The sequence below is a fragment of the Gorilla gorilla genome, chromosome 6 (assembly GCF_029281585.2).
Source record: "Gorilla gorilla gorilla isolate KB3781 chromosome 6, NHGRI_mGorGor1-v2.1_pri, whole genome shotgun sequence".
NCBI lineage: Eukaryota > Metazoa > Chordata > Mammalia > Primates > Hominidae > Gorilla > Gorilla gorilla.
Window position 1 is genome coordinate 136,742,833 of NC_073230.2, and position 24,648 is coordinate 136,767,480.

At 40.7% G+C, this 24,648-nt stretch overlaps 1 protein-coding gene across 1 annotated transcript in view; it reads left to right on the plus strand.

Moving 5' to 3' along the window:
- The window catches only part of SND1 (staphylococcal nuclease and tudor domain containing 1), a 437,174-nt gene that overhangs the window by 12,527 nt on the left and 399,999 nt on the right, over positions 1–24,648 (plus strand). Inside the window, exon 2 of the mRNA XM_004046157.5 lies at positions 22,136–22,285. Within this exon, the coding sequence (XP_004046205.1) occupies positions 22,136–22,285 (150 nt within the window). The remainder of the gene's footprint in view (positions 1–22,135; positions 22,286–24,648) is intronic.

A 24,648-nucleotide genomic window follows, 5' to 3' on the forward strand; every position in this document is an offset into this window, starting at 1 on the left:
CTGAGAGGATGGTGTGCCCAGAAGAGGGCATGGAGGCTGTGCACTCCATCCCCCATATATTACCTTATGTATCTCTTCCATCTGGCTGTTCCTGAGTTGTATACTTTTATATAAATCTAGTTACTAGTAAGTAAGCGGTTTTCCAGAGTTCTGTGAGCTATTCTAGCAAATTAATAAACCCGAGAAGAGGCTCATGAGAACACACACCTAATTTATAGCTGGTCAGTCATTAAGGGTGGCTTGAGCTTGGCATCTTCAGTGGGAGGAGTATTGTGGGATGGCACCTTTGACTTGTGGGATCTGACACTAATTCCAGGAAGACAGTGTCTGAATTGAATTGAATTGTAGAACACCCAGTTTGTGTCTGCAGAGAATTAGAGGATTGCTTGGTGTGGAAAAAAACCCACACACATTTGGTATCAGAAATGTTTGTGTGACTATAGAAGAAAAACAAAAACAGTTTTTTTTGTCCTTTTTAGGGTGGTAGGTGGTAGTAGGAATGACAATATCTGGCACGGAGAACACTTCTTTTTTAGAGTTGTTTGGGGAGATATCACTGGACCAGGGGATCTGGTTTGCAGCCTTTCTGGGTACTGGGAAGTGCTCATCCTAATCCTGGTATTGGTTTACCCAAAGTTTCCCAGGCTTCACATGTTTCTGTACTCCTGCAGTGGTTTTGACATATCACTTTATTGAGTTTTGGAAATCTTTTTGACAGTCAACTTTTTTTTTTTTTTGAGAGGGAGTCTGACTCTGTCGCCCAGGCTGCAGTGCAGTGGCGCAATCTTGGCTTACTGCAAGCTCCGTCTCCCAGGTTCTCGCCATTCTCCTGCCTCAGCCTCCCGCGTAGCTGGGACTACAGGCGCCCGCCACCATGCCCGGCCAATTTTTTTGTATTTTTAGTAGAGATGGGGTTTCACCATGTTAGCCAGGGTAGTGTCAATCTCCTGACCTCGTGATCTGCCCACCTTGGCCTCCCGAAGTGCTGGGATTACAGGCGTGAGCCACCGCACCCGGCCGACAGTCAACAATTTTTAAAATTTAAATAATTTTATTTTTAAAGGCAACTTAAATTTCACTATTGAAAATGAAAAGTCAATATTAAAGAAAAAATTATTCAGGACACTTGTTAAAGATGGTGAGGCAGACTTTATTCAAGGAGGGCCGTGGTGATAGGTATAGGGACCACTGCAGTGGAGTCTTGCAGTGGGAAGGAGCGATTTAGAGGTATTTGTTTCCAGTCTCTGAAATAACTAATGTGATGTTATTTTCAGCCTTAGGAATTCTGTTCCAGGAGAGCGGGAATTACTGTTTTATAGCCTTTAATACAAGGACATTAAAAAAAATTTTGGTAATAACCCAAAACAGAATCACTGTGCTAAGTGACATTTATCTGCTTGCTTATCAGGACTCTGCCGCAGGTTTTAATGAGAAAAGTGGTGCATTCTATTCCTCCCGATGTGTAAGGTAGAGGGACACTCCCGAGTACCTGGGTCCTGAAATCCCGCCATGATCTATTATTGTGTATGGTAGTTACTTGCATTATTGCTCTTGGCAGGTGAGCCCTTTCACAGCCCAGAAGCCAGGAGGCTGCCTCTATCACTTAAAAGCCGAGTTATCTTGTTAAGCTGTTCTCTTGTGAGGGCTTTAGAATCTCCTGAGACCTCCCCACGAGCTCTCAGCAGGACACAGGTCCAGCTCCTGGCTAAGCCTGCCCTGCCCTTGTATTCGGCCCCTGAACCGTAGCTCTAGAGGAATAACTTGCCATTATATTACAAGTAAGGCGGTGTGGGGCTGCTAGCCCGGACTGCTTGGTTTCCATTTAATCCTTACGTATTGGTGCTCTTAATGAAAGTTCTTAGGAGAAAATGTGTTCCTTTGATTATCAACAGGAGGAGCTGAAAGGCAATGTAGAGAGAAGAATAAGCTCAGGACTCAGATTATCTGAGGAAAAGGGCCTCAGAAAATTGATTTTTGGAAGTGGTTGATGGCACAAGGCTAAGCATACAGTAAAGGTGGCCCCTGAGTCTGAGCTGTCCATGAACTTTCATTTGAAATCTCTGCTTTATATGTTAAAGAGTTTAATTATTTGTTATTCATTGGAGAGAGTGCCCCCCTCAAAAAAAAAAAAAGGTGTGGACAATCACAGAGCTGCGCTTTAGTGATAGCATAGGGAAGGTAGAATATTATGAGTGTTTTTAATAAAAATGGATGAGAAGTCTCTTTTATGGACAGTACTTGCAGTGCCGGGATTATAAACAAGTTCCAGATCATGCTGATATAGCTGCTTGTTAAATATCTTGATGTGTGCAGATCTGTGTTTGATGACAGAGGGTGGGAAGGGCCTGGGACACTGGCATCGTGGTGGGGAAGGAATGACCAGTTCCCTTGTAATCGCCAGCTGTGTTAGATGACCAGGGACTTGAGTTTTTATTCCTTTATGATAATCTCCCTAGGATTTTAATAATGAGGAGAATCCTAGGATGGTACCTTAATTCAGCAATAATGGACTTTAAAATGTTTATGGTAGACTTGTGATTTGCACTTCATTTTGACATCTAAAATTGACTCTCAGTATTTCAAATAGGAAAAATTTCCTATTTGAGTTTGGAAAATAAGTGGGGAAAAGTCATGCTTCTCATGAGTATCATAGAAGCTGACTTATTTCCTCAAGCTCTATGGTCAGCTCTGTATATAAACCCGAGTAAGTATATTAGACATTCTTTAGAGATGATTCACTCTGAGTAATACTGAGTATTATACTTAACATCACTATTTCTATAGGTCAAGTTTAGGGAAAAGTGTGCATGACTTTACAGGAAGAAACCTGAAGAAGAGTAAATGCAGTCATTTTCATTTCTCTAAGATATTTCAAGATCTCTGGTTGGCTTTCATTTAGTTGTATCTGGTATACAGGTCCCCTACCACGTTTTATCATTTTATTATGATTTGATATTTTGTACAGTACATTTTACTCAGGGGCACAGTGATGGCAGTGCTGTGAGGAGGAGAGATGAGATGACAGCAGCCATTGCTATTATGGCTAGTAACGCAGTAGCTGCTCTCCCCCATCCTGGATCAGGAACAGCAGCTGCTGTGCTTCTCTCCTTTCTCTGGGCCTTGGAACTGGGGAGGAGGAAAGTTAAAGTTAAAGGAAGTTAAAGGAAGGGGTTGCTGGACTTAACGGATTTCTGGTAGGCCCAAACTAAATCTTTAGACTAGGGCTGAGTCCATCATTGTTTGGTAAACAATATTACAGATCAAGCGTCGAAAAATATTCTGAAAGCACAGTCCTTGGAATTGTTAATCCCACTCTTGACAGGCACAAGAACACATCTGTATTACAGACATGCACATACAGTGCTTAGAATAGGTCTTTATGTCAAAATCAGAGAGTGTAGAATTTGGTGTTTTGAGTGGCTGCATTGTTTTCCATTATGTAAAATGCTGTTGATCAACTACACTTTGAAAGCACTGAAGAGTTAAGTTATATGACTGCTAGTCAACATGGCTACAGTCTCAGGGGAAGAAAAATGACTCAGTTAAATGCCATCATCTTTCAATAGAAACAAAAGAAAAAGGCAGAATTGAAGAGAGGCATGTGCAGAAATCTTCTGAAGGAGGCTATAGAACAGTAGTCACCTGAGAACTTGTTAGAAATGTAGACCCTCAGACCCTACCCCAAAACTAGTGAATCAGAATCTGCATTTTTACAAGATCCCCAGGTGATTGATGTTTGCACAGTAAAGTCTGAGAAGTGCTGTCCATTAATTCCCTGCCTCTATTCCCCACTCTAACTTCCTCATTCAGAAACATATGTTCTCCAGCAAATTCTGCTTAAACTTTGGCCTTCCTCAAAGAGGACTCCCCAGACCCTAGACTAGATCAGATTGCCCTGCCGTATGAACACCATACTTCTCTCCCATAGAACTCGTGACAGTATTACATAAGAGAATAATTGTTTAGTATCAGTCTTCCTGTCTATGCTGGATGTTCTGTAAGGGCAAAGACCATGTCTGTCCTATTCACCATGGTAAATCCAGAGCCCAGAACAAGACCAGGAAAAAATAAGTATTTTTTTGAATAAATGAATGGCTCTACTGCATATCAAGTACAGTGCTGGACTCAGGAGATGACAACAACAATTGAGACATGGTCCTTGTCCTTACCACAGCTCATAGCTTAGTGAATTTTTGCTCAAGTGAATGAAAGCCGAACCCCTAAGAGCATGTACTGCACTCACAGCTGCTTTACCTGTTTCTCTGCCAAATGACAAGAGGTGGCCCTAATGTCTCTGGGGCCTTCCACTCCCTCGGCATGATCTCTAGGCAAGCATGCCCTCACTTCTTTCTCTCCTCATTTGGATTCTCCATTTCCATGGTGCAGTCCCCTGTCCCACCTTCTCCCTCTGCCCTCTTTAATGCAACTCCAACTTGCCTCTGCATCACTGCATTCTCCCCTCAGTAGTTCATGTTATCTGTGACAACATTTGCTCCAGTCAGATTCCCTCAGCAGTGCCTCCCCCTTTTTTTTTTGAGACGGAGTCTTGCTCTGTTGCCCAGGCTGGAGTGCAGTGGCTTAATCCTGGCTCACTGCAACCTCCGCCTTCCAGGTTCAAGCGATTCTCCTGCCTCAGCCTCCTGAGTAGCTGGGACTACAGGCGCTCGACACCACGACCAGCTCATTTTTGTATTTTTAGTAGAGACGGGGTTTCACCAGGTTGGCCAGGCTGGTCTCGAACTCTTGCTCAGGTGATCCGTCCACCTTGGCCTCCCAAAGTGCTGGGATTACAGGTGTGAGCCACCGTGCCTGGCCAGCGGTCCCCTTTTTACAGTATATCAAATTTCCCTTGTTACCCACTTCAGTAATGTTTTACCTAACTCATTTCTAACCACTCAATTGATTATTTCCTGTGAGCTGTCAAGCCTACTCTGTTCTCAGCCAAAACCACTCAAATCTATGCAATATCCCTGACCACTTTGGAGAATCTCTCAATTAACTGTTCAATATTCAGTTGTCTTCCCACTTTCCTCAGTCACTACCTATATCCTCCAAAGGGATGCTTGGTGTCCGAGCAAATTCTATCATCTCTTCTATGATTATATTGTCCACGAGTCTTATATTTGTTCTTGCTTCCTAGGCAAGACTCTCTCAGTAGATTTACCCCAAAGGCTATATCCAATACCACGGTAACAAAAATACATCTGAATGCCTACACTGAGAGCAATGACAGAGTAACAGTATTTCCTTCCTGTCCCCTCCATGTACTGTGCTGGCTAAAAATATTACTCTGTTACCTTTGCATTTTGATCCAGACAGTCTGCATTTTGGAGAAGATCAAAGGTGTGGGGACAGGAGGAGGAAGTGTTAAGATTTGATAAGGAAAAAAGGAAGTAAAATTCAGCATCTTGCAGATTAACATAGAGAATTTCTCTTGGCATTCCCAAAGCATCTTTTCTTTTTTTTTCTAGTTTAGACTGGAGGACTTAGGCATTGTTATTTATGTATTTATTTAACTAATTCTAATTTTTTTTTTTTTTTTTTTTGAGACAGAGTCTCTCACCCAGGCTGGAGTGCAGTGGCATGATCTCGGCTTACTGCAACCTCTGCGTCCTGGGTTCAAGTGATTCTTGTGCCTCACCTTCCTGAGTAGCTGGGATCACAGGCATGTGCCACTGCATCTGGCTAATTTTTGTATTTGTAGTAGAGACAGTTTCACCATGTTGGCCAGGCTGGTCTCGAACTCCTGATCTCAGATTATCTGCCTGCCTTAGCCTCCCAAAGTGCTGGGATTACAGGCGTGAGCCACCACGCCTGGCCTAATTTTAATTTTTTTTTAAGATGCCTGTGTTGCCCAGCCTGATCTTGAACTCCTTGGCTCAAGCCATCCTCCTACCTCAGCCTCCAGAGTAGCTGGGATTACAGACGTGAGCCACTGCTCCTGGTTCTCAGGCATTGTTTTTGGTAATACGATTCTTTTTTGAAAATAAAGACAGCCAACTCTCAAGAGTGAACGGTTTGCGGCCAGACTGGAAAACTTCACTTAAACCAAAAATAGATTTAATGGTCTTGCCTCTTATAGAAAGTTCTCAGTTACTTTAACTCTGAACTTCCATGACTTGTTTCTCAAATCTTTTGAGACACTAAGAGGTTTCTAGCTTGTCTGAATATAAAACCTAATTAGATCACGTTTATTTATTTATTTATTTTTATTTTTAATTTTTCTGTAGTAATGGGTCTCACTTTGTTGACCTAGCTGGTCTTGAAATCCTGGCCCCAAGAGATCTTGCCTTGGCCTCCCAAAGTGCTGGGATTATAGGCGTGAGCCATTGCACTCAGCCATAGATCACGTTTATATGCAATTAAAAAAAGAAAAAACCATGAGATAATTGGCATAGGAAGGAACAGGGATATCTCTAAAACCCAAGTTCTTTTTTGGAGCAGTAGTCTTTTTGAACAGCACACTCAGAAAGTTTGAATTCTGTGATTTGAAAGCGTCTACCATTTTATTTCATTTGGAAAAGATAATGAAACAGTGCCTGGATCACACAGAAAGATGTATGGTCCATGCAGCATAATAATAGTTTGATATTCAAATTCTTAGAAGTTGTATGTGCATGGAGAGAGGGAGGACTGGGCTAGGGAGAGACAAAGTTTCAGAACCACCAACGAGACCTAGTTCCAGTGATTTGTCTATCATTGATGCTCTACAACAGCCTTTAGTATGTTTAGCATCTTGAAAGGTGTTTTAAAAAACTTCTTATTGTGAAATAATTTCAAACTTTGAGAAAAGTTAGAATAATAGAGATAACTCCTGTATCCCCTTTACCAAGAGTCCCTAACTGCCTTATCATCCTCTCTATGTTTATTACATCCAATCATTATTCATTCACAGTAGTTATGTTCTATAAAGTTGCAAACACTGTGAATCTATTGAGTACTGATGGTTAGGTCTCCTCAAACTTCTGGTCACATTTTCATCAACTGATCAATACCTGACCTTGTTCTATGCACACGCTCCTGGTTTGTTTGTTTGTTTGTTTGTTTGTTTGGAGATGGAGTCTTGCTGTGTTGCCCGGGCTGGAGTGCAGTGGCTCTTCACAGGCTGAGTCATCATAGTACACTATAGCCTTGAACTCTTGGCTTCAAGTGATTGTCCTGCCTCAGCCTCCCGAGTAGCTGAAACTATTTGCAGGTACCACGGTGCTTGGCTATTTGTGTACTTCTGTTTAAAGACACTTTATTTAATATATATTTTTGATTCTTTAACTTTGAACTCAAAGCCAATAGCACTATAACTCATGACTGAATGAAGTTTATCTGTCACATATCTGTTTTCTCTTTAAGGTACATCATAGCAGCTTTCTTGTGCTAGGAATACTAGACAGCAAGTCAGAACTACCATTTGGGGCTATTTTAAACAGTGAAATAAACAATAGCACTAAAATGTAAAAAATGTGGCACTAAATAGACCACATAAAGAACACTTGTTTACTGTGTGAAAGCTGAAACAAGAAGGCAGAGCATTTCCCTGCTGGGAACGAGGATATAGGCAACTCAAATTTTTGCCACTTTGTGCGTGTACATGCCTGTAAATAACAGTAACAGTGCCGAGAGTATTGATTTAGGGGTTACAAATATATTATAGTGAGTAGGCAAATTTGAAAATTCAGAATCTGAACAGTGAGGATCTTCCGTATTTTTTTTTCTGAATTATTTGAGAGTAATCTGCAGATACGGTATCCCATATACCATATCCCTTTAATACTTTAATACTTCTAACTATTGTCTTAAAACCGGGGATACCCATCTATAGGAACACAATAAAACCATCAAGATCAGAAATTAACGTGGTTATGGCAGGTGCAGTGGCTCATGCCTGTAATCCTAGCACTTAGGGAGGCTGAGGCAGGAGGCAGGCAGATTACTTGAGGTCAGGAGTTCGAGACCAACCTGTTCAACATGGCGAAATCCTGTCTCTACTAAAAATACAAAAATTAGCTGAGCATGGTGGCATGCGTCTGTAGTCCCAGCTACTACTCAGGGGGCTGAGACCGGAGAATTGCTTGAACCCAGGAGGCAGAGGTTGCAGTGAGCCGAGATCGCACCACTGCACTCCAGCCTGGGCGACAGAGCAAAACTCCATCTCAAAAAAAAAAAAAAGAAAAAGAAATTAACGTGGATACAATACTTCCATCCAACCGGCAAACTCCCTTCAGATTTTGCCAGTTGCCCCAGGGTCACCTATTAGCTGTCATGTCTCTAGTTTCCTTCATTCAGAAATAATTCCTCAGTCTTTCCTTGATTTTCATGATCCTAATGTTTTTTCCAAGAGTTACTTTATAGAATGTGCCTTGTCATGAGTTTGTCTGTTGCTTCCTTATGATTGAATTTAAGACTGTAATTTTGGCAGAAATACCACATAAATGATGCTAAGTTCTCCTCAGTGCACCATATCAGTGAGGCACACCATGTCACTGTCACATTACTAGTGTTGATAACTGTAATTACTTAATTAAGATGGTGTCTGTCAGGTTTCCTCAGTGTAATTTTAGGTATAAGTATCTTATATAATAAGTATTTTATGTAATAAGTAATACATATTTTAACCTATTCATTATTTAGTAATGTATATCCTTCAGTAGGAGATAGCTAAACTATATATTCTATTATATATGATATATGATATATAATATATATAAACATATACTATATATTGTAATATATGATATATAATAGATATCATGTAATGTTATATATGATATATAACTATATTATATAGTATTATAATATGTAACTAGTACTTTGTGAGAAGCTATTTTGAGATTATACAAATATTTATTTATTTTTTTGAGATGGAGTCTCGCTGTGTCGCCCAGGCTGGCTTACAGTGATGTGATCTCAGCTCACTGCAGCCTTTGCCTCCTGGGTTTAAGCAATTCTCCTGCCTTAGCCTCTCGAGTAGCTGGGACTACAGACACATGTCACCACGCCCGGCTAATTTTTGTATTTTTAGTAGAGACGGGGTTTTGCCATGTTGGCCAGGCTGATCTCCAGCTCCTGACCTCAGGTGATGGGCCCACCTCAGCCTCCCAAAGCCCTGGGATTACAGGCGTGAGCCACTGTGCCCGGCCTCTATTAATGATTCTTATTAGTGTGATTTGTTGGCACACAATTATTTTCTAATTCCATCATCCAACATTTATTAGTTGTTGTTCAACTGTAATAGAGAATTTTCCACATTTTTTATTCATGTATTTATTCAGTGGATTATAATCTATTACTATTATGTTGGTTTTAAAGTTGTCCCAGTTTTGGCTAATGAGAGCTCTTGTAAGCTGGTTCTTATGTCGTTTTGTTATGTCCCCATTATTTGAGTACTTTCTTCTGACACAGCAAGGTATTCCAGGCTCATATTGTACTTTCCCTGCCCCAACTCTGGAATCAGCTGTTTCTTCAAGAAGCCTTGGTTCTATTTAGCAGAGAAGAGTTTTCCTTCCTTCCCTTTCCTTCCCTTTCCTTCCCTTTCCTTTTCCTTCCTTCTCCTTCCTTCTCCTCCCTCCCTCCCTGCCTGCCTCCCTGTCTCGCTGTCTCCGTCTTCCTGTGTTCCTGCCTTCCTCTCTCCCTTCCTGCCTTGCTCTCTCCTTTCCTGCCTTCCTCCCTCCCTTCCTGCCCTCCTCCCTCCTTCCGTCCCCACTTGCATTTCTGCATTCCCTCCAAGAAACAGGAATGTTTAGCCAAGATCTGGGTACTAGGTGTGCCCATTGCTACTAGGGTATCATAGTTTTTGGGCCCTCTTCTTTAGTGGATGGAGTCAGGAAATATTTGTATATATGAACAACACACATGTATCTCTCTATTTTTATATTTATCTGTATATATTAAAAAACAAGTGTTTACTTCTAATCCAACAGGATTTTTTTTTCTGGACTTTCTGTATCTGTAACTCTCCTCTGAGAAACCTAGCTCTCATTATCCTCCAGGTATGATTTGCTCAGTTCCCCTGTAGGTAACAAATCTGCTCACACTAGCTGAGTCTTCAGCTTTCTGTGACCTGCCAGCAAATGCTGGTTTAATCTTCAGGTCCTAGTACCCTTTCAGCTTGCGCTGACCAAGGGGAGTGTTTATAGCTTTTTTGACCTGTTGGCAGCTTAAAGTGATTTAGCCATAGGATTAGTCACCCTTAAAATAAGGACTGCCTAGCATCATAGCAGAAAATTAGCATCTCTTTTGTTTTTGGAGAAAAAAAATGCTTTGCTTTTAGGCATTTTTTTCTTTGAAATATTTCCAGCTTCTTTTTAAACTTCTTGGAAGGCTTGAGCTGGGTTTTTTTTTTCCTCCAAATTTAATGTGCTTTTGGTATTTGTCTGGAATTGAAATAAAGTACTTTTTAAAATGATCTCCAGTTTTTCTGTGATGTATTTAGTGTTTAAAACAAACACCTTATTTTGGCCGGGTGCAGTGGCTCATGCCTTAATCCCAGCACTTTGGGAGGCCAAGGCAGGCAGATCACCTGAGGTCAGGAGTTTAAGACCAGTCTGGCCAACATAGTGAAATCCCATTTCTATTAAAAATACAAAACTTAGCCGCACTTGGTGGCACACGCCTGTGGTCCTAGCTACTTGGGAGGGTGAGGCATGAGAATCGCTTGAGCCTGGAAGGTGGAGATTGCAGTGAGCCGAGATCGTGCCATTGCACTGCAGCCTGGGCAACAGAGTGAGACTCCATCTCAAAAAAACAAAAAAACCCTTCATTTTTTTTCCTTATTAAAACATGTTTCTTCACTAGAGGTTTATACATTTACCCCAATAGTATATGTTTGATTCCTTTTTCCCATCAGAATGTTATATTTATGAGTTGCGATAACTGTTAGACCTAAATTCTCAGTGGCTGTTCAGAATCAAACTTCTTGATTTTTACTGTATACGTTTAGATGCATGCTCTAGAAATTCTGGTTTCTCTGACCTGTTAGTATCGTTATTCAAGAAAATAATATGTAGTAGTTAATTTATTGAGTGGTTTGGTGCTCTAGTCTGTCTTTATGCTTTGTTTTCTCAGATTGCAACACTTAAGAAAATTCAGAAATGCTCCTTTCTGAAGGGGAACATGGGAAGAGAAAAATGAACACTGATCACTGCAGTAACTTTCCCTTACCTTTAATAGCCTGAGTACTTGACCCTCACCATTTGATAGAGGAGAAGGTCCCCTCTATATAGTGATACTCTGTATAGTCCTGGAGTCAGTTAATCTTTGGTTCCTCCTCTGATAAGTTAACACGTAACTGTTACCTATCCTGAAAGATTTTCTTTCGACAGCTGGGCTAGATTTCTCTTAAATGACACTTCACATTTGTCTGCTATGTGCGGTTAGTTCTTCCTGAGTTGTTCTGTCTTATTTCTGAATAAATAAGCCTTGATCTCCCAGGTCCTTGGCAACAGCAGAGCTCAGCGTGAGGTAGTGAGGACTTGGCTTTGCAGAGGATCATTGTCCTGGAGACAGTCCTGACCCTGGTTTCCAGGAGGTTGAGTGAGTTCCTTCATGGTGAAGTTTTCGATTGTGAAGTCTAAGCTACAGTCTTGATTGTGTTCTTTTATGTAAGTCATCCTTATTTTGGCTCATGATTCTCATATCATAGATTTAGTATTTGGGGTTTATTAGCAAGTACACTGGGAAAACCTGTGTTCTAGCCCTCATGCCATCTGACTGTGCCATAGTTTTCTCATCTGTAAAATGAGGATAAGGGTCCCTGTCCTGCTTCCTCAGGGCATTGTTGTGAGGATGAGGAGGGGAGGAGAGCAGGGAAGGAAGGGAAGAGAGATTAATGTTCCTTTAACATTTATTGAGTTACCTTCTTGGTTTCAGGGAGTCAAGGATCTTATGTAATAATCCAAATAACCCAGAGGAGATAGTGGTATTATCTTTATTTATAGATGAAGGAATATCACAGTGTTCAGAATGATTTTCACTTGAGTTTGCGTTCAAACTCAAGGCTGTATAATTTCAGAGCTCATGGTTGTTCCGTTAGCCACACCATCTGAGGCTATGATTGACAAGACAGTTTGTCAAGTATGAAGTTCAGTGCAAACTTAAGAGATGATACTTACTACTTTCACCCCAGAGGATAGAGATGTGGACATAGGTACTTAAATCTACTTTCCTAGTGAGTGGGTATCTTAACTGATAAATCAAGGGAATTAGAGATTACAGGTTATCAGTCTAAATCTGACAGAATTCAGTGGTGAGAGAATTTCTGTGACTTTGATATTTTCTTTCTTTCTTTATTTTTGATATGCAGTTTCACTCTTGTTGCCCAGCCTGAAGTGCAATGGCCTGATCTCGGCTCACTGCAACCTCCGCCTCCTGGGTTCAAGCGATTCTCCTGCCTCAGCCTCCCGAGTAGCTGGGATTACAAGCACCTACCACCGTGTCCAGCTAATTTTTGTATTTTTAGTAGAGATCGGGTTTCACCTTCTTGGCCAGGCTGGTCTCGAACTCCTGACCTCAGGTGATCCACCCACCTTGGCCTCCCAAAGTGTTGGGATTACAGGCGTGAGCCACTGTGCCTGACCATGATATTTTCTTCTATATCCCTAGAGGAATGTCCATCTTTTTCTATTGTACATACTCTTCCAATCTTTATAGCAGACCACACTTTGAGCCATTTCTTATAACAACAATGTTGGCTATATTTATTGTGTCCTTGGGCTGGGCTCTGTGCTAAGTGCTTTTATTTTGTTTAGGTTTCATAACAACTCTTTATTTTATTTTTATTTCAGCAACAGATTGACAAACTGGATCATAACAACTTATATATATTCTTATGTATTTATTTTATAAATGATGAAACGGAGGCTAATGGAGCCAATTAAATAACTTTCAAAGGTCACTGCTGACATTGATTTGATTCTGAAACTAAATTCTTATTGCCATATACTGCAGCTCCTTCTCTGATTATAAAAACGAGCAGTTTGTGTAACTTGAATTGGTCCAGAATTTATTTTTGCCATGCACTTGCTATTTAGACGACCATAAAACTAGTTTTCATCTCACTCGCTTGTCATAATGCTTTATATCAGGGGTTGGCAAGCTTACTCTGTAAAGGACCAGGTAATAAATATTTTAGGCTTTGCCAGCCATATGGTCTCTGTCGCAACTACTCAACTCTGCTGTTCTAGTGCAAAAGCAGCCCTAGACAATACATAAATGAATGAGCTTGACGTGTTCCAATAAAACTTTATTTATGGACACTGAAATTTGACTTTCATACTCTTTTGCATGTTACATAATCTTCTTTTGATGTTTTTCCAACCTTTTAAAAATGTAAAAACCATTTTTAGCTCATGGACTGTACAAAAACAGGCAGTAGGCTGGATTTGGCTAGTAGGCTGTAGTTTGCCAATCCTGCATTTTATCGTTTTGAAGTTTTCTTCTTTGCATCTACTTTTTGGGTGTTCTTTTGTAACATTGGACTCTAAGTCAGCTTGCCTTCCAGATGGTATGGTTTAATAAATGTTGGTATGATTTGGGACAGCCAGCTCATGGAAGCTTTACTTGCTTAGTGATTTGGTCTCCAACACCTGTTCTACTGGCACATATAAACAGAGATTTTAATTGGGAAAAAGATTTAATCAGTAGGTAACCTCAGATACCATTTTAACAGAAATCCGCTCCCAAATGCTTGTTTGTATGTGTGGCATAGTGGAATATCAGGATTGGGAAACTTCAACCCCAATCCTTGCTCTACTGTCAATCCTGGTTATTTTAGGCAAAAGTTACTTTACCTCTCTTGCTCTCAGATTTCTCAGCTGTAAAATAAAATAGCCCAGATTAGATGCTGTCTTTATGTGAAGTCTCTCTGTAGATGATTGTTATGGTCCTCCTGAGATTTAAACTCCGTATATGTAAACTGCGGCCCGATTTTTGGCACAGTTGGCTCGGGAGCAGCAACTTGTGCTTGTACCTGTTGGGTCTGCAAGTGTATCCAGAGCCAGTGAGTCAGCACTATCATGAGCTCCTGGGCTTCCGGTTCATTGGGTTTGAATGTTGGGCCCTCTAATTTAGGTTTGCCTCTTGTTCTTGCCAGGAAAAAAAACAAAAAGCAACACAAAAACACACACGCACACACACACAAAACAAACAAAAAACTGGCTGTGTTGGTGAGTATTCAGGGAAAGGCCTCCCAGACCACACAGCTTATGTTGTTTTGGGATTGCTTGCTTTGTCTAAATGACTTTTTAATTTTCAAGAGATGATTCTTCCTGTGGAGGCAACAGCTCTGGCTGCCAGGAAGCTTTTTCCTGATATGCATTTTGAAATATTCCCCAATTGAGTTTCTTTTTAGTTACTCTTGCTTTCATTCAGTTTCTTTAAATGTTTTCATTTCATTAAAGGGGATCCAATAGGACCAAACTTTGCCTCCTCTTTTTACAGCAGCTCCTTCCCCATCCCCTGATGGTATTTTTAGGTGTAGAAAACACCTTGTCCAGAGGGGAGTCCCTGGCCTGCTTCTTTGCCACTCTGACGTAGAGTCCCTGCGTGTGCAGCCTTTGGGTTGTGACAGTTGAAGAATGGCATCATGGACCCTTCAGCTCAGTGACTTTCCTGGTTCTCCTTTCTGTGTGACACACGGGATGCTCGCTATATTGTTTCTGAGAAAAAGCTTGTATTGCTTCTGGCCATTTTCATCCTTTTTAGAGCTTTGTAGATTTCACTGAAGTTCTTTCTTTTTTCCTGTGGCTTCCTACCTAGTTATTTCTAGAGGATTTGAAGGTTTATACTTATAGCCGCTTCTGGGGTGAGTCACCATGCCTGACTTTGGCTTCTCAGTCAGCTGCCATTAAAAAAAATTTTTTTGTTAATGTTTTTTAGCTAGCATCTAATCTTCCTGCAAGAATATGGAAGTCTCTATAGTAAAATATACATTTTATGTCCCCATGTTTTTGTACTTCTTTGTTGGACCTTAAAATTTTTTTTTTTAGATATAATTAACATACCATAAAGTTGACACTTTTAAAGTATATAATTCAGTGGCTTTTTACTACAATCATGTAACAATCGCTACTAATTTGGAATATTTTCATCACCTCCAAAGAAATCTGTATCCATTAGTATATTCCCCACTCTCCCCTCCTGTCAGTCCCTGGGAACCACTAGTCTATGTTCTGTCTATGGATTTCCCTTTTCCGCACATTTCATATAATGGGAACAATTCAGTATGTGGCCATTTGTGTCTGGCTTCTTTTACTTAACATAATGTTTTCAAGGTTCACCCATGTTGTAACATCAATCAGTACGCAATCTCTTTTTATTTCTGAATTATATTCCAATTGTATGGATATACGACATTTTATCACCAGTTGACAGCTGTTGATGAACATTTATTGTTTTCTCTCTTTTTGGCTATTATGAATGATGTTGCAATGAGCATTGGTGTGCAAGTTTCTGTGTGGGCATGTTTGTATTTCTCTTGGATATATACTGTCGGGGAACCTGCCCCTGATAGTCACGTAGGTTCTTTTCTATTTTCCCTAAGCGTCGGCTGGTTTGAGAAATAAAGGGACAGAGTACAAAAGAGAGAAATTTTAAAGCTGGGCGTCTGGGGGGAGACATCACATGTCAGTAGGTTCCGTGATGCCCCCTGAGCCGTAAAACCAGCAAGTTTTTATTAGGGATTTTCAAAAGGGGAGAGAGTGTACAAATAGGGTGTGGGTCACAGAGATCACGTACTTCACAAGGTAATAGAATATGACAAGGCAAATGGAGGCAGGGCGAGATCACAGGACCACAGGACTGGAGCGAAATTAAAATTGCTAATGAAGTTTCAGCCACCATTGTCATTGATAACATCTGGAGACAGGGTTTGAGAGCAACTGGTCTGACCAAAATTTATTAGGTGGGAATTTCCTCGTCCTAATAAGCCTGGGAACTCTGTGGGAGACTGGGGCTTATTTCATCCCTACAGTCTCGACCGTAGAAAACGGCCACACCCAAGGGGGCCATTTTAGAGGCCCACCCTCAGGGGCACATTCTCTTTCTCAGGGATGTTCCTTGCTGAGAAAAAGAATTCAGCGATATTTCTCCTATTTACTTTTGAAAGAAGAGAAATATGGCTCTGTTCCGCCCGGCTCACCGGCGGTCAGAGTTTAAGGTTCTCTCTCTTGTTCCCTGAACGTTGCTGTTATCCTGTTCTTTTTTCAAGGCGCCCAGATTTCATATTGTTCAAACACACACGCTCTACAGTTTGTGCAGTTAACGCAATCGTCACAGGGTTCTGAGGCGACATACATCCTCCTCGGCTTACGAGATGACAGGATTAAGAGATTAAAGTAAAGACAGGCATAGGAAATCACAAGGGTATTGATTGGGGAAGTGATAAGTGTTCATGAAATCTTCACAATTAATGTTTAGAGATTGCAGTAAAGACAGGCATAAGAAATTATAAAAGTATTAATTTGGGAACTAATAAATGTCCATGAAATCTTCACAATCCACGTTCTTCTGCCATGGCTTCAGCTGGTCCCTCCGTTTGGGGTGCCTGACTTCCCGCAACATATACACCTAGGAGTGAAATCACAGGGTCATATGGTAACTGTTTAACTTTTGAGAAACCTCCAGACTCTTTTCCAAAGCAGCTATACCACCCATAATGTATGAGGGGTCCAGTTTTTACACATCCTTGTCAACACTTGTTATTGCCTGTCTTATTGATTTTAGCTGTCCTAGTGGTGGTGAAGTGATATGTCATTGTAGCTTTGATTTGCGTTTGTCTGATGACTAATGATGAAGAGCATCTTTTCATGTGCTTTTTGGACATTTATATTTATTTTTTGGATAAATGTCTCTTCAACGTACTTTAATTGGGCTATTGTCTTCTTATCAAATTATGATAGTTCTTTATTCTGGATACTAGACCGTTGTCAGATATATGAGATAAGAGTCTAGTATTCAGAATTTGCATATACTCATATTTTTTTCTTTCTTGATAGTGTCCATTGAAGCACACTGTTTTTAATTTTTATGAAGTCCAATTTATTTATTTATTTTTAAGTTGCTTGTGTTTTTGGTGTCACCTAAGAAACCATCACCTAATGCAAGGTCATGTAGATTTACAGGTTTGTTTTCTTCTAAGACTTTTATAGTTTAACTCTTAAATTTAGGTCTCTGGTCCTTTTTGAGTTATCTTTTGTAAATGGTATGATGTAGAGGGCCAACTTCATTCTTTTGCACATGGAGATCTAGTTGTCCCAACACATTTTTGTTGAAAGGACTACTCTTTCCCCATTGAATTATCCTGGCACCCTTGTTCAAAGTCAGTGGGCCATAAATGTATGGATTTGTATTGGGCCTTCTTTTTGTAATATTTGTCATCAGATGTCTGCCCTTGTTCTTTATGTTGGTTCTTCACACAGGTAGATATTCCTGTTACAGTATACCTACTATACTATCTTAACTAGTGGATATGCCCGTTAAACCAGTCCTCTTTGCAGAGCTGGTAAGATGCCATTCTCAGACCAAAGTGATTTTTGCTCTTGGGCTGGGAAAAAATATTGGCTTCATTGACATACAAATTTCTGTACCATCCCTTTCTTTGCCCTTAGTGTGGCTGGGTTTTTGTATAAGAAGTTTTCTGTCTTCTTGTGTCATTGGCCCGGGAGTTAAAGAGTTAAACAAACCAAGTCATTTATCAGAATCTAGTGAAGATTTAATGTGGTGTTCCTGTTGCTGGGCAACATTTTAGTGGCTGCCCATATAGTGTTTCACTGTAGGTAAATCTCCCAGTAAACCCATAAGTGGGTTTGAACAATTTGAGTCCCCAATTTTCCTTCTCAGCTGCCTTGTTTCAGCCTTTGTAACCACGTGACTTGTGCCCTGAAGCCAGGTCCTTTGAATTACACCACGTCCCTCTGCAACCTTTATTGGCAGAACTGAGAAATGTCTAATCCATAACCTCAATCAAACTGACTTATTGTGACACCTGGTTTCACAAACCTCCTGCTGTATCAGGTAGTTCTAAGATCATTTTTCTAGAATGTCAGTTTATTAATATAATTGCATAAAGCAGTAACCATTTGACTTGATTTCTGTGCTCTATAAATTAGCAATTAAGGATAATTACTGCATCCATGAAAGTTTGCAACATGAATCAGCACAGCTTTGGCAGACTAATTACCTATGACAGTTTCTTCTCAATCTTAACATTATTCTCCTGAAATTAAAATTCTGGTAAACAACATATTATACTTACATGTGATGTTTATTGTTTGTCTGTCTCCCCCTACTAGAATGTCAGCTCCCCAAGAGCAGAAATTTTTGTCTGCTTTGTTTCACTGAAACGTGCCACTTGCCTAGAACAATGCCTGGCACATAGTAGGCACTCACTAAGTTTGTAGTGAATTAATAACTGAATAAATCAAGGAATAAAATTATAACAATAATCAAACTGGCAGGTCTTTCTGAGAAGAAAAACGGCTTGTTTTGGTGCCATATGACATATAAATTGTTGAGCATATAGACCCTTGGCCTTTTTCATATTTTACCCAGACATTTAAAGTATTTTTCCCCCAGAAGGTATTTCTCATTGGTTTTATTTGGTGGCGACTGTTAGCTATAAGAAGGCCATTACAATGTTTTCATTGAGGAAGAACTTGAATAAAGACTGTTGGCAAGTAAGACAGGTGAGAGAGTTTAACAGTGGTTGGCAGATGAAGTGGAAATAGCAAAAAGGAGGTGTAGTGTGTTTCTGTTTCTTTGTTTTTTGAGAGAGAGTCTTGCTCTGTCACCCAGGCTGGAGTGCAGTGGCACAACCATGGCTCACTGCAACCTTGACCTCCCAGGCTCAAGCAGTTCTCCTACCTCAGCCTCCTAAGTAGCTGGGACTACTGATGTGCACCACCACACCCAGCTACTTTTTTTGATTTTTAGTAGAGATGAGGTCTTGCTGTGTTGTCCAGGCTGGTTTTGAACGTCTAAGTTCAAGCAGCCCTCTCGCCTCGTCCTCCCAAAGTGCTGAGATTACAAGCTTGAGCCATTGCACCCAGCCTGTAGTGTGTTTTGAATGATTTCAGTTTCTGTGAATGGTAGGAGGGAAACTAGTTCTTCCCTAGTAGAAATAGTTCTCCTACTTCCATAACTGTGTACAGTCAGTCTTTTCTTACCTCTCCACCAAGGCAATAGCCAAATGAGGGGAAGAGAGTTTCAGAAGAAGGGTGCACACATGCCAATCCTCTCCTCCTGGAGGAGTAAGAATAGCAGTACCTGCCACAGTGAATCTATTTCTTTTGCTTAGGAAGTTGAATTGGTGACAGCTGCTTGAATTCATATATTCAATGGTATAAAAGGTGTAGAGAGCCTGTAGAGTAAAAATCATCTCTGTAACATTGATTCAAGCATTAACTGAATGGCATTTTTGGTGCAACAATGCAAGGAAGTTCTGACAGCAGCCTTTAGCATTCAGGGAGAGGAGAGGGCATACAAAGGAGTTTTGCACAATTACTGTGTACAAGTTGTTTGCCAAAGCCATTAATGGGGCCAGGATAATAGTTGTAGATCCATTGTCCCCAGGGATCCGGTTTACTAGGCAGAGGCATTAGAGAGGCAATACCTTTCTGATATTTAGAGATGAGGGGCTCTTCTCATCAGTCCCTCTGTTCTTGAGCTTCTCAGTTTGATTTGTCAGGCTTGAGAAACAAAGATGGTTTCCTAGGCTAGGTCAATGCTTGCTTATCAGAGTTCACCTTCGTCAGAGAGGATGAGTTTTCTTGTAAATAGGCCTTAGTTTTTATGACTGGGCTTTACCAAGAGGTCTCCTGGGAATGCGTTATTACTTTTTTTGTGTGTGAAAACTTGACCAAAATTGAGCAGCAAGCACTAGAAACAGATGTTCTGGTTTGTGTGCTGTATGTAGTTTGGCTGTCCTCAGCCTCATTTGGAATTTGTGCTTGAATGATTTCAAGTGCAGGTATTCTGCACTATGCTCTTCTTGCTGTGTGTTTTGTTTCTACCACTTGTGAGAAAGAATTGAATATAAATGAGTCAGGAAGCTCTGCTTTTCTTCTTTGGCCCTTCTTATTTAGGAACTTCAAGCAGCCTTTACTCTAGTATACCTGTTCTTTCCTGGCTTTGTTTGGTTTGAGAGCTTATCTTTTGGAATGTCAGTTGCCTGGGATAATGCCTAGGACTTGAATTCTCAGGATAGGGTGTTAGCACGGTTATTTGGCTAGAAGTTTTAGGGTTTAATTGCTGATAACAGGATAAAAATGAAAAGCGTGCCTGTAACTGGATTAGGAAGACAGTCTTTTTGTGTGTGTGTGCCATGGTATATAACCAGGGATTATAGTGACTTAGGCCAGGGTCTGTGTGCTTAAGGTGTTGGGGATATTGAGACATTATCAGAGTACTAATTTAATGTACAATTAAATATTATATATTGGAATGTACAATTAAATATTGTATATTGGAATGTACAATATTGTTTGATAGAATTTCCATAAAAAGTTAGTATGGATAAATGAATTGTGATATATTCGTACAAAATCCTTGGTCAGGGTAATGGTGGGGTTTGAGAGAAGGGGCTGCAAGTAGAGAGGGGCACATGGATTCCAAGGTTCTGGCAATGTGCAGTATTTCAGTTCTTAACTTGGGTGGTGGTTGCTCAGATGTTTTACTTTTCTTATTCTTTAATTTGTACGTGTGGGTTTAAATTCATTTGTGTATTTATATCAATATTTAACACTTGAAAGCGTTAGTTAAGGTAGAGAGGTGGGGAGCAATGCACTCTAAGTGAAAGGAGCAGCTTCCTTTCATTCTCCTTTTTCTCTTCCTTTGATTCAACTTCCTCACAAGGATTATTCCTTTACTGAGAACTCCATGGTCTTGTCTGAACAGTGTTCTGTGTTGACAGAACCCTCCAACCTTCTCACTACTAACCTTTCGAGCTATTTTTTATGAAGCGTGGAATTGAGAGTCTTTCAGATCTAGTGAAGCCAGGGCATGAGCGCCCACCTGTTTGTTGTATTATGAGTCTCTTCGCAAAGACAATTTGAATAGCTTGGGTCGTTTTTCCCTTATGTGTCTTCTTCCCTTCTTTCACTTGAAATCCTTTCTTCTTCTCCCCTGCAAATACTTTAAGGTTAATGCCAGTGAGCTTCAGAGCTCTTTTCACAGTTGCAAGTGGGTTCTATGCCTGGCATCTTTGATTAGAGAGATGAAAGGAGCCACTGACTGCACTTGGGAGCCTTAAGGTGCTTATTAGATTCTTATGTTTTAATCATGTAGGGCATGGGTTTTCTAGATTACTTCTGTATTTCTCTCTTGTACCGTCCACAAGGGACACTCTAGGTATTGCATCCGCCTTAGCCTTGGGCATGCTCATTTCCTCCCAGGGGTGTGTAGGGACTTCCCTCAGCTTCTCCTTTTTTTTCTTTTTTTGTTTGAGACAGAGTTTCACTTTTGTTGCCCAGACTGGAATGCAATGGCGCGATCTTGGCTCACCGCAACCTCCGCCTCCCGGGTTCAAGTGATTCTCCTGCCTCAGCCTCCTAAGTAGCAGGAACTACAGGCATGCGCCACCACACCTAGCTAATTTTGTATTTTTAGTAGATACAGGGTTTCTCCATGTTGGTCAGGCTGGTCTCGAACTCTTGACCTCAGGTGATCCACCTGCCTTGGCCTCCCAAAGTGCTGGGATTACAGGTGTAAGCCACTGTGCATGGCCACAGCTTCCCCTTTTCTTAAGCCTTTCATTGTTCGCTTCAATCTGAGAATGGAAAGTGTTGATGGAGATATTAATTCTTAATAATTGGAAAGAATGCAAGGGGTGGTACTTGCTAGGATGAAATTATAGAGGTCATTAATCTGTATGTCTCACATGCCTTTTTACCCCAGTCTGTTTATTCTATGACTTTTCTATTGTTGGATTTCTGGGTCAATCGTTTCAGAATTTGGCCCCAGGCTTTATGTAGGTATTTCTCTTATAAAATTAAAAACAATCCTGTTTATTTAGTCATTCAACAGATGACTTTGCATGCCTTTGAAGTGCAAATGCCATTTGAAATGTTGGGGATACGGTGGTACACAACCTGCATTATGGTGATACGGCCTCTGGACCATTCATTTTCTCTTTCTTCCCCCTACGTAGGTCCTCTCAGGGTGCGCCATCATTGTCCGAGGTCAGCCTCGTGGTGGGCCTCCTCCTGAGCGGCAGATCAACCTCAGCAACATCCGTGCTGGAAATCTTGCTCGCCGGGCAGCTGCCACACAACCTGATGCAAAGGATACCCCTGATGAGGTAGGTGTTTCCTGAGGCCATCGTGAGCCTGTGGACCTAGGTAATAGCCCACTGTCTTCTGTCGCTGATGCCATTTTGATGTACTCTTTCTTTGTATTTTGAGTATTTTTATATCATAGAACTGCTGATTCTGGATGTGCCCACAAGCAGCTTATATCTGTTGTTTATAATGTTTACTACCTTTAGTGGCAGTTGAAGTCTTAGAGCTTTTTCTTGTACCTTTTCCCATAGACTTAGATTTGTCGTGTTTCCACTGCTACTTTTCTTGGAATAGGTTAGGAACATTTCCTGGGTAGCCTTAAGCATTTGAAATCACCATTGGTTATGGCAGAGCTCTTTTATTGATTTATTTTTGAATTCTTCATTCATTTACATTGTTCAAAATGCGGAAGGATATATAGTGAAAAATCGAGTACTTCCCCTGAGACACCTGAGGTTACTAGGGTCTTGTGTCTCCTTCCAGAGATAGTTAAAACCTGTATGATCAGACACTCTCATTTTCATAAATGGTAGCATGCTATAAATGCTAGGCCCATATTTTATTATTTTATTAAAGATTGTTTTTCTTTAAGGTTCAGAGGGTACATTTGCATGTTTGTTACACGGGTATATTGTGTAATGTTGAGGATTGGGCTTCTAGTGTATCCATCACCAAAATATTGAACATTGTATCCAATAGATAATCTTTTAATTCTCACCCCCCTCACTCCTTCTCCCCTTTTGGAGTCCCCAGTGTCTATTATTTCTATCTTTATGTCCATGTGTACCCATTGTTTAGTTCCCACTTATAAAAGTTAGAACATGTGATATTTGATTGTCTGCTTCTGAGTTAGTTCACTTAGGATGCTGGCCTCTAGCTCCATCCATGCTGCTGCAAAGGACGTGATTTCAGTCTTTTTTATGGCTGCCCATACTTTATTACTGTTTTTTTTGTTTTGTTTTGAGACAAGGTCTCTGTTGCCCGGGCTGGAGTGCAGTGGTGTAATCATGGCTCACTGTAGTCTCAACCTCCCAGGCTCAAGTGATCTGCCCACCTCAGCCTCCTGGGAGTAGCTGGAACTATAGGCATGTGCTATCATACCTGGCTAATTTTTATTTTTATTTTTTTTAGTAGAAAGGAGGTCTCACTAGTTTGCCCAGCCTTGAGTTCCTGAATTCAAGCAATCTTTCTGCCTCCCACTAAAGTACTGGGATTACAGGCGTGAGCCACTGCCCCTGGCCTATTCCAGATTCTTAATCTGGGATCCATGCACCTCTGAAGGTATATATAAATCCCATGAAATTGCAAAATTTTGTGTAAACGTGAATTGTTTTAGAGAGGGAGTTTTAAAAATCAGTTTCTTAAGGGAACTTATGGCTCAAAAGTAGTTAAGAACCATTGTTTTATGGTTATTTGAGAACCTTCTGTGCCTAATGGTGATTTGAGAACCTTCTGTGCCTATGTCCCATCATCTCCTCCATCCTTCCCTCACACCCCTCAGCCTCTAATGCCCAGCCCCCTTGCTTTTGTGGTCTGCCTTTGACCCCTTAAGTTTCTGCTCTTTGGGCAGCTGCTGTGCGTACCAATTTGGCATTGTTTAGTCTTTTTGGCTTCTACACTTTGAAACATTGGTGCTTTGCTGTCCTTTAGCAGTGCTTTGGCTGTCAGAAATGAAATTTCTGGGCTGGCCATGGTGGCTCATACCTGTAATCCAAGCACTTTGGGAGGCTGAGTGGGGATGATTGCTTGAGCCCAGGACTTCAAGACCAGTCCTGACAACTGACAACATAGCAAGATCCCATCTCAAAAAAAAAAAAAAGAAAAAATTAGCCGGACATGGTGGTGCATGCCTGTAGTCTCAACTACTTGGGAGGTGGAGGTGGAAGGATCACTTGAACCTGGGAGTTCAAGGCTGCAGTGCATCATGATTGTGCCACTACACTGCAGCCTGGGTGACAGTGTAAGACCCTGTCTAAAAAAAAATAATAAAAAAAAAGAAGCAAAATTTCTGGATTCTAATTATTTGTTCTTTGCCCCAACTTGATGATGTTGGGCAGGTTGGTACCTCAGCTTTTGTGTGCTATTCCCTGCCAGGGAGGTAAAGAAGAAAAAGCAAGAGTTTATGTGGAACTTTTATTAATATTTAAGTAAAGCATTTAGTTTTTAAAATTATAATAAAGGACATTTTATTTTAATTAAGAAGTTAGTGAAGCAATGGTATAGATAATAGAGATAGAGAAAAACTCCCATAATTCTACTACCAACAGCAATCAGACTAAATAGATTAAAATAAATTTAAGTAGATTAAAATCAGTTCTTTTTCACTGGTCCTCCATCAGGGACCACAAATATTGAGAATATTAGCATATACCTCAGTGTCGTT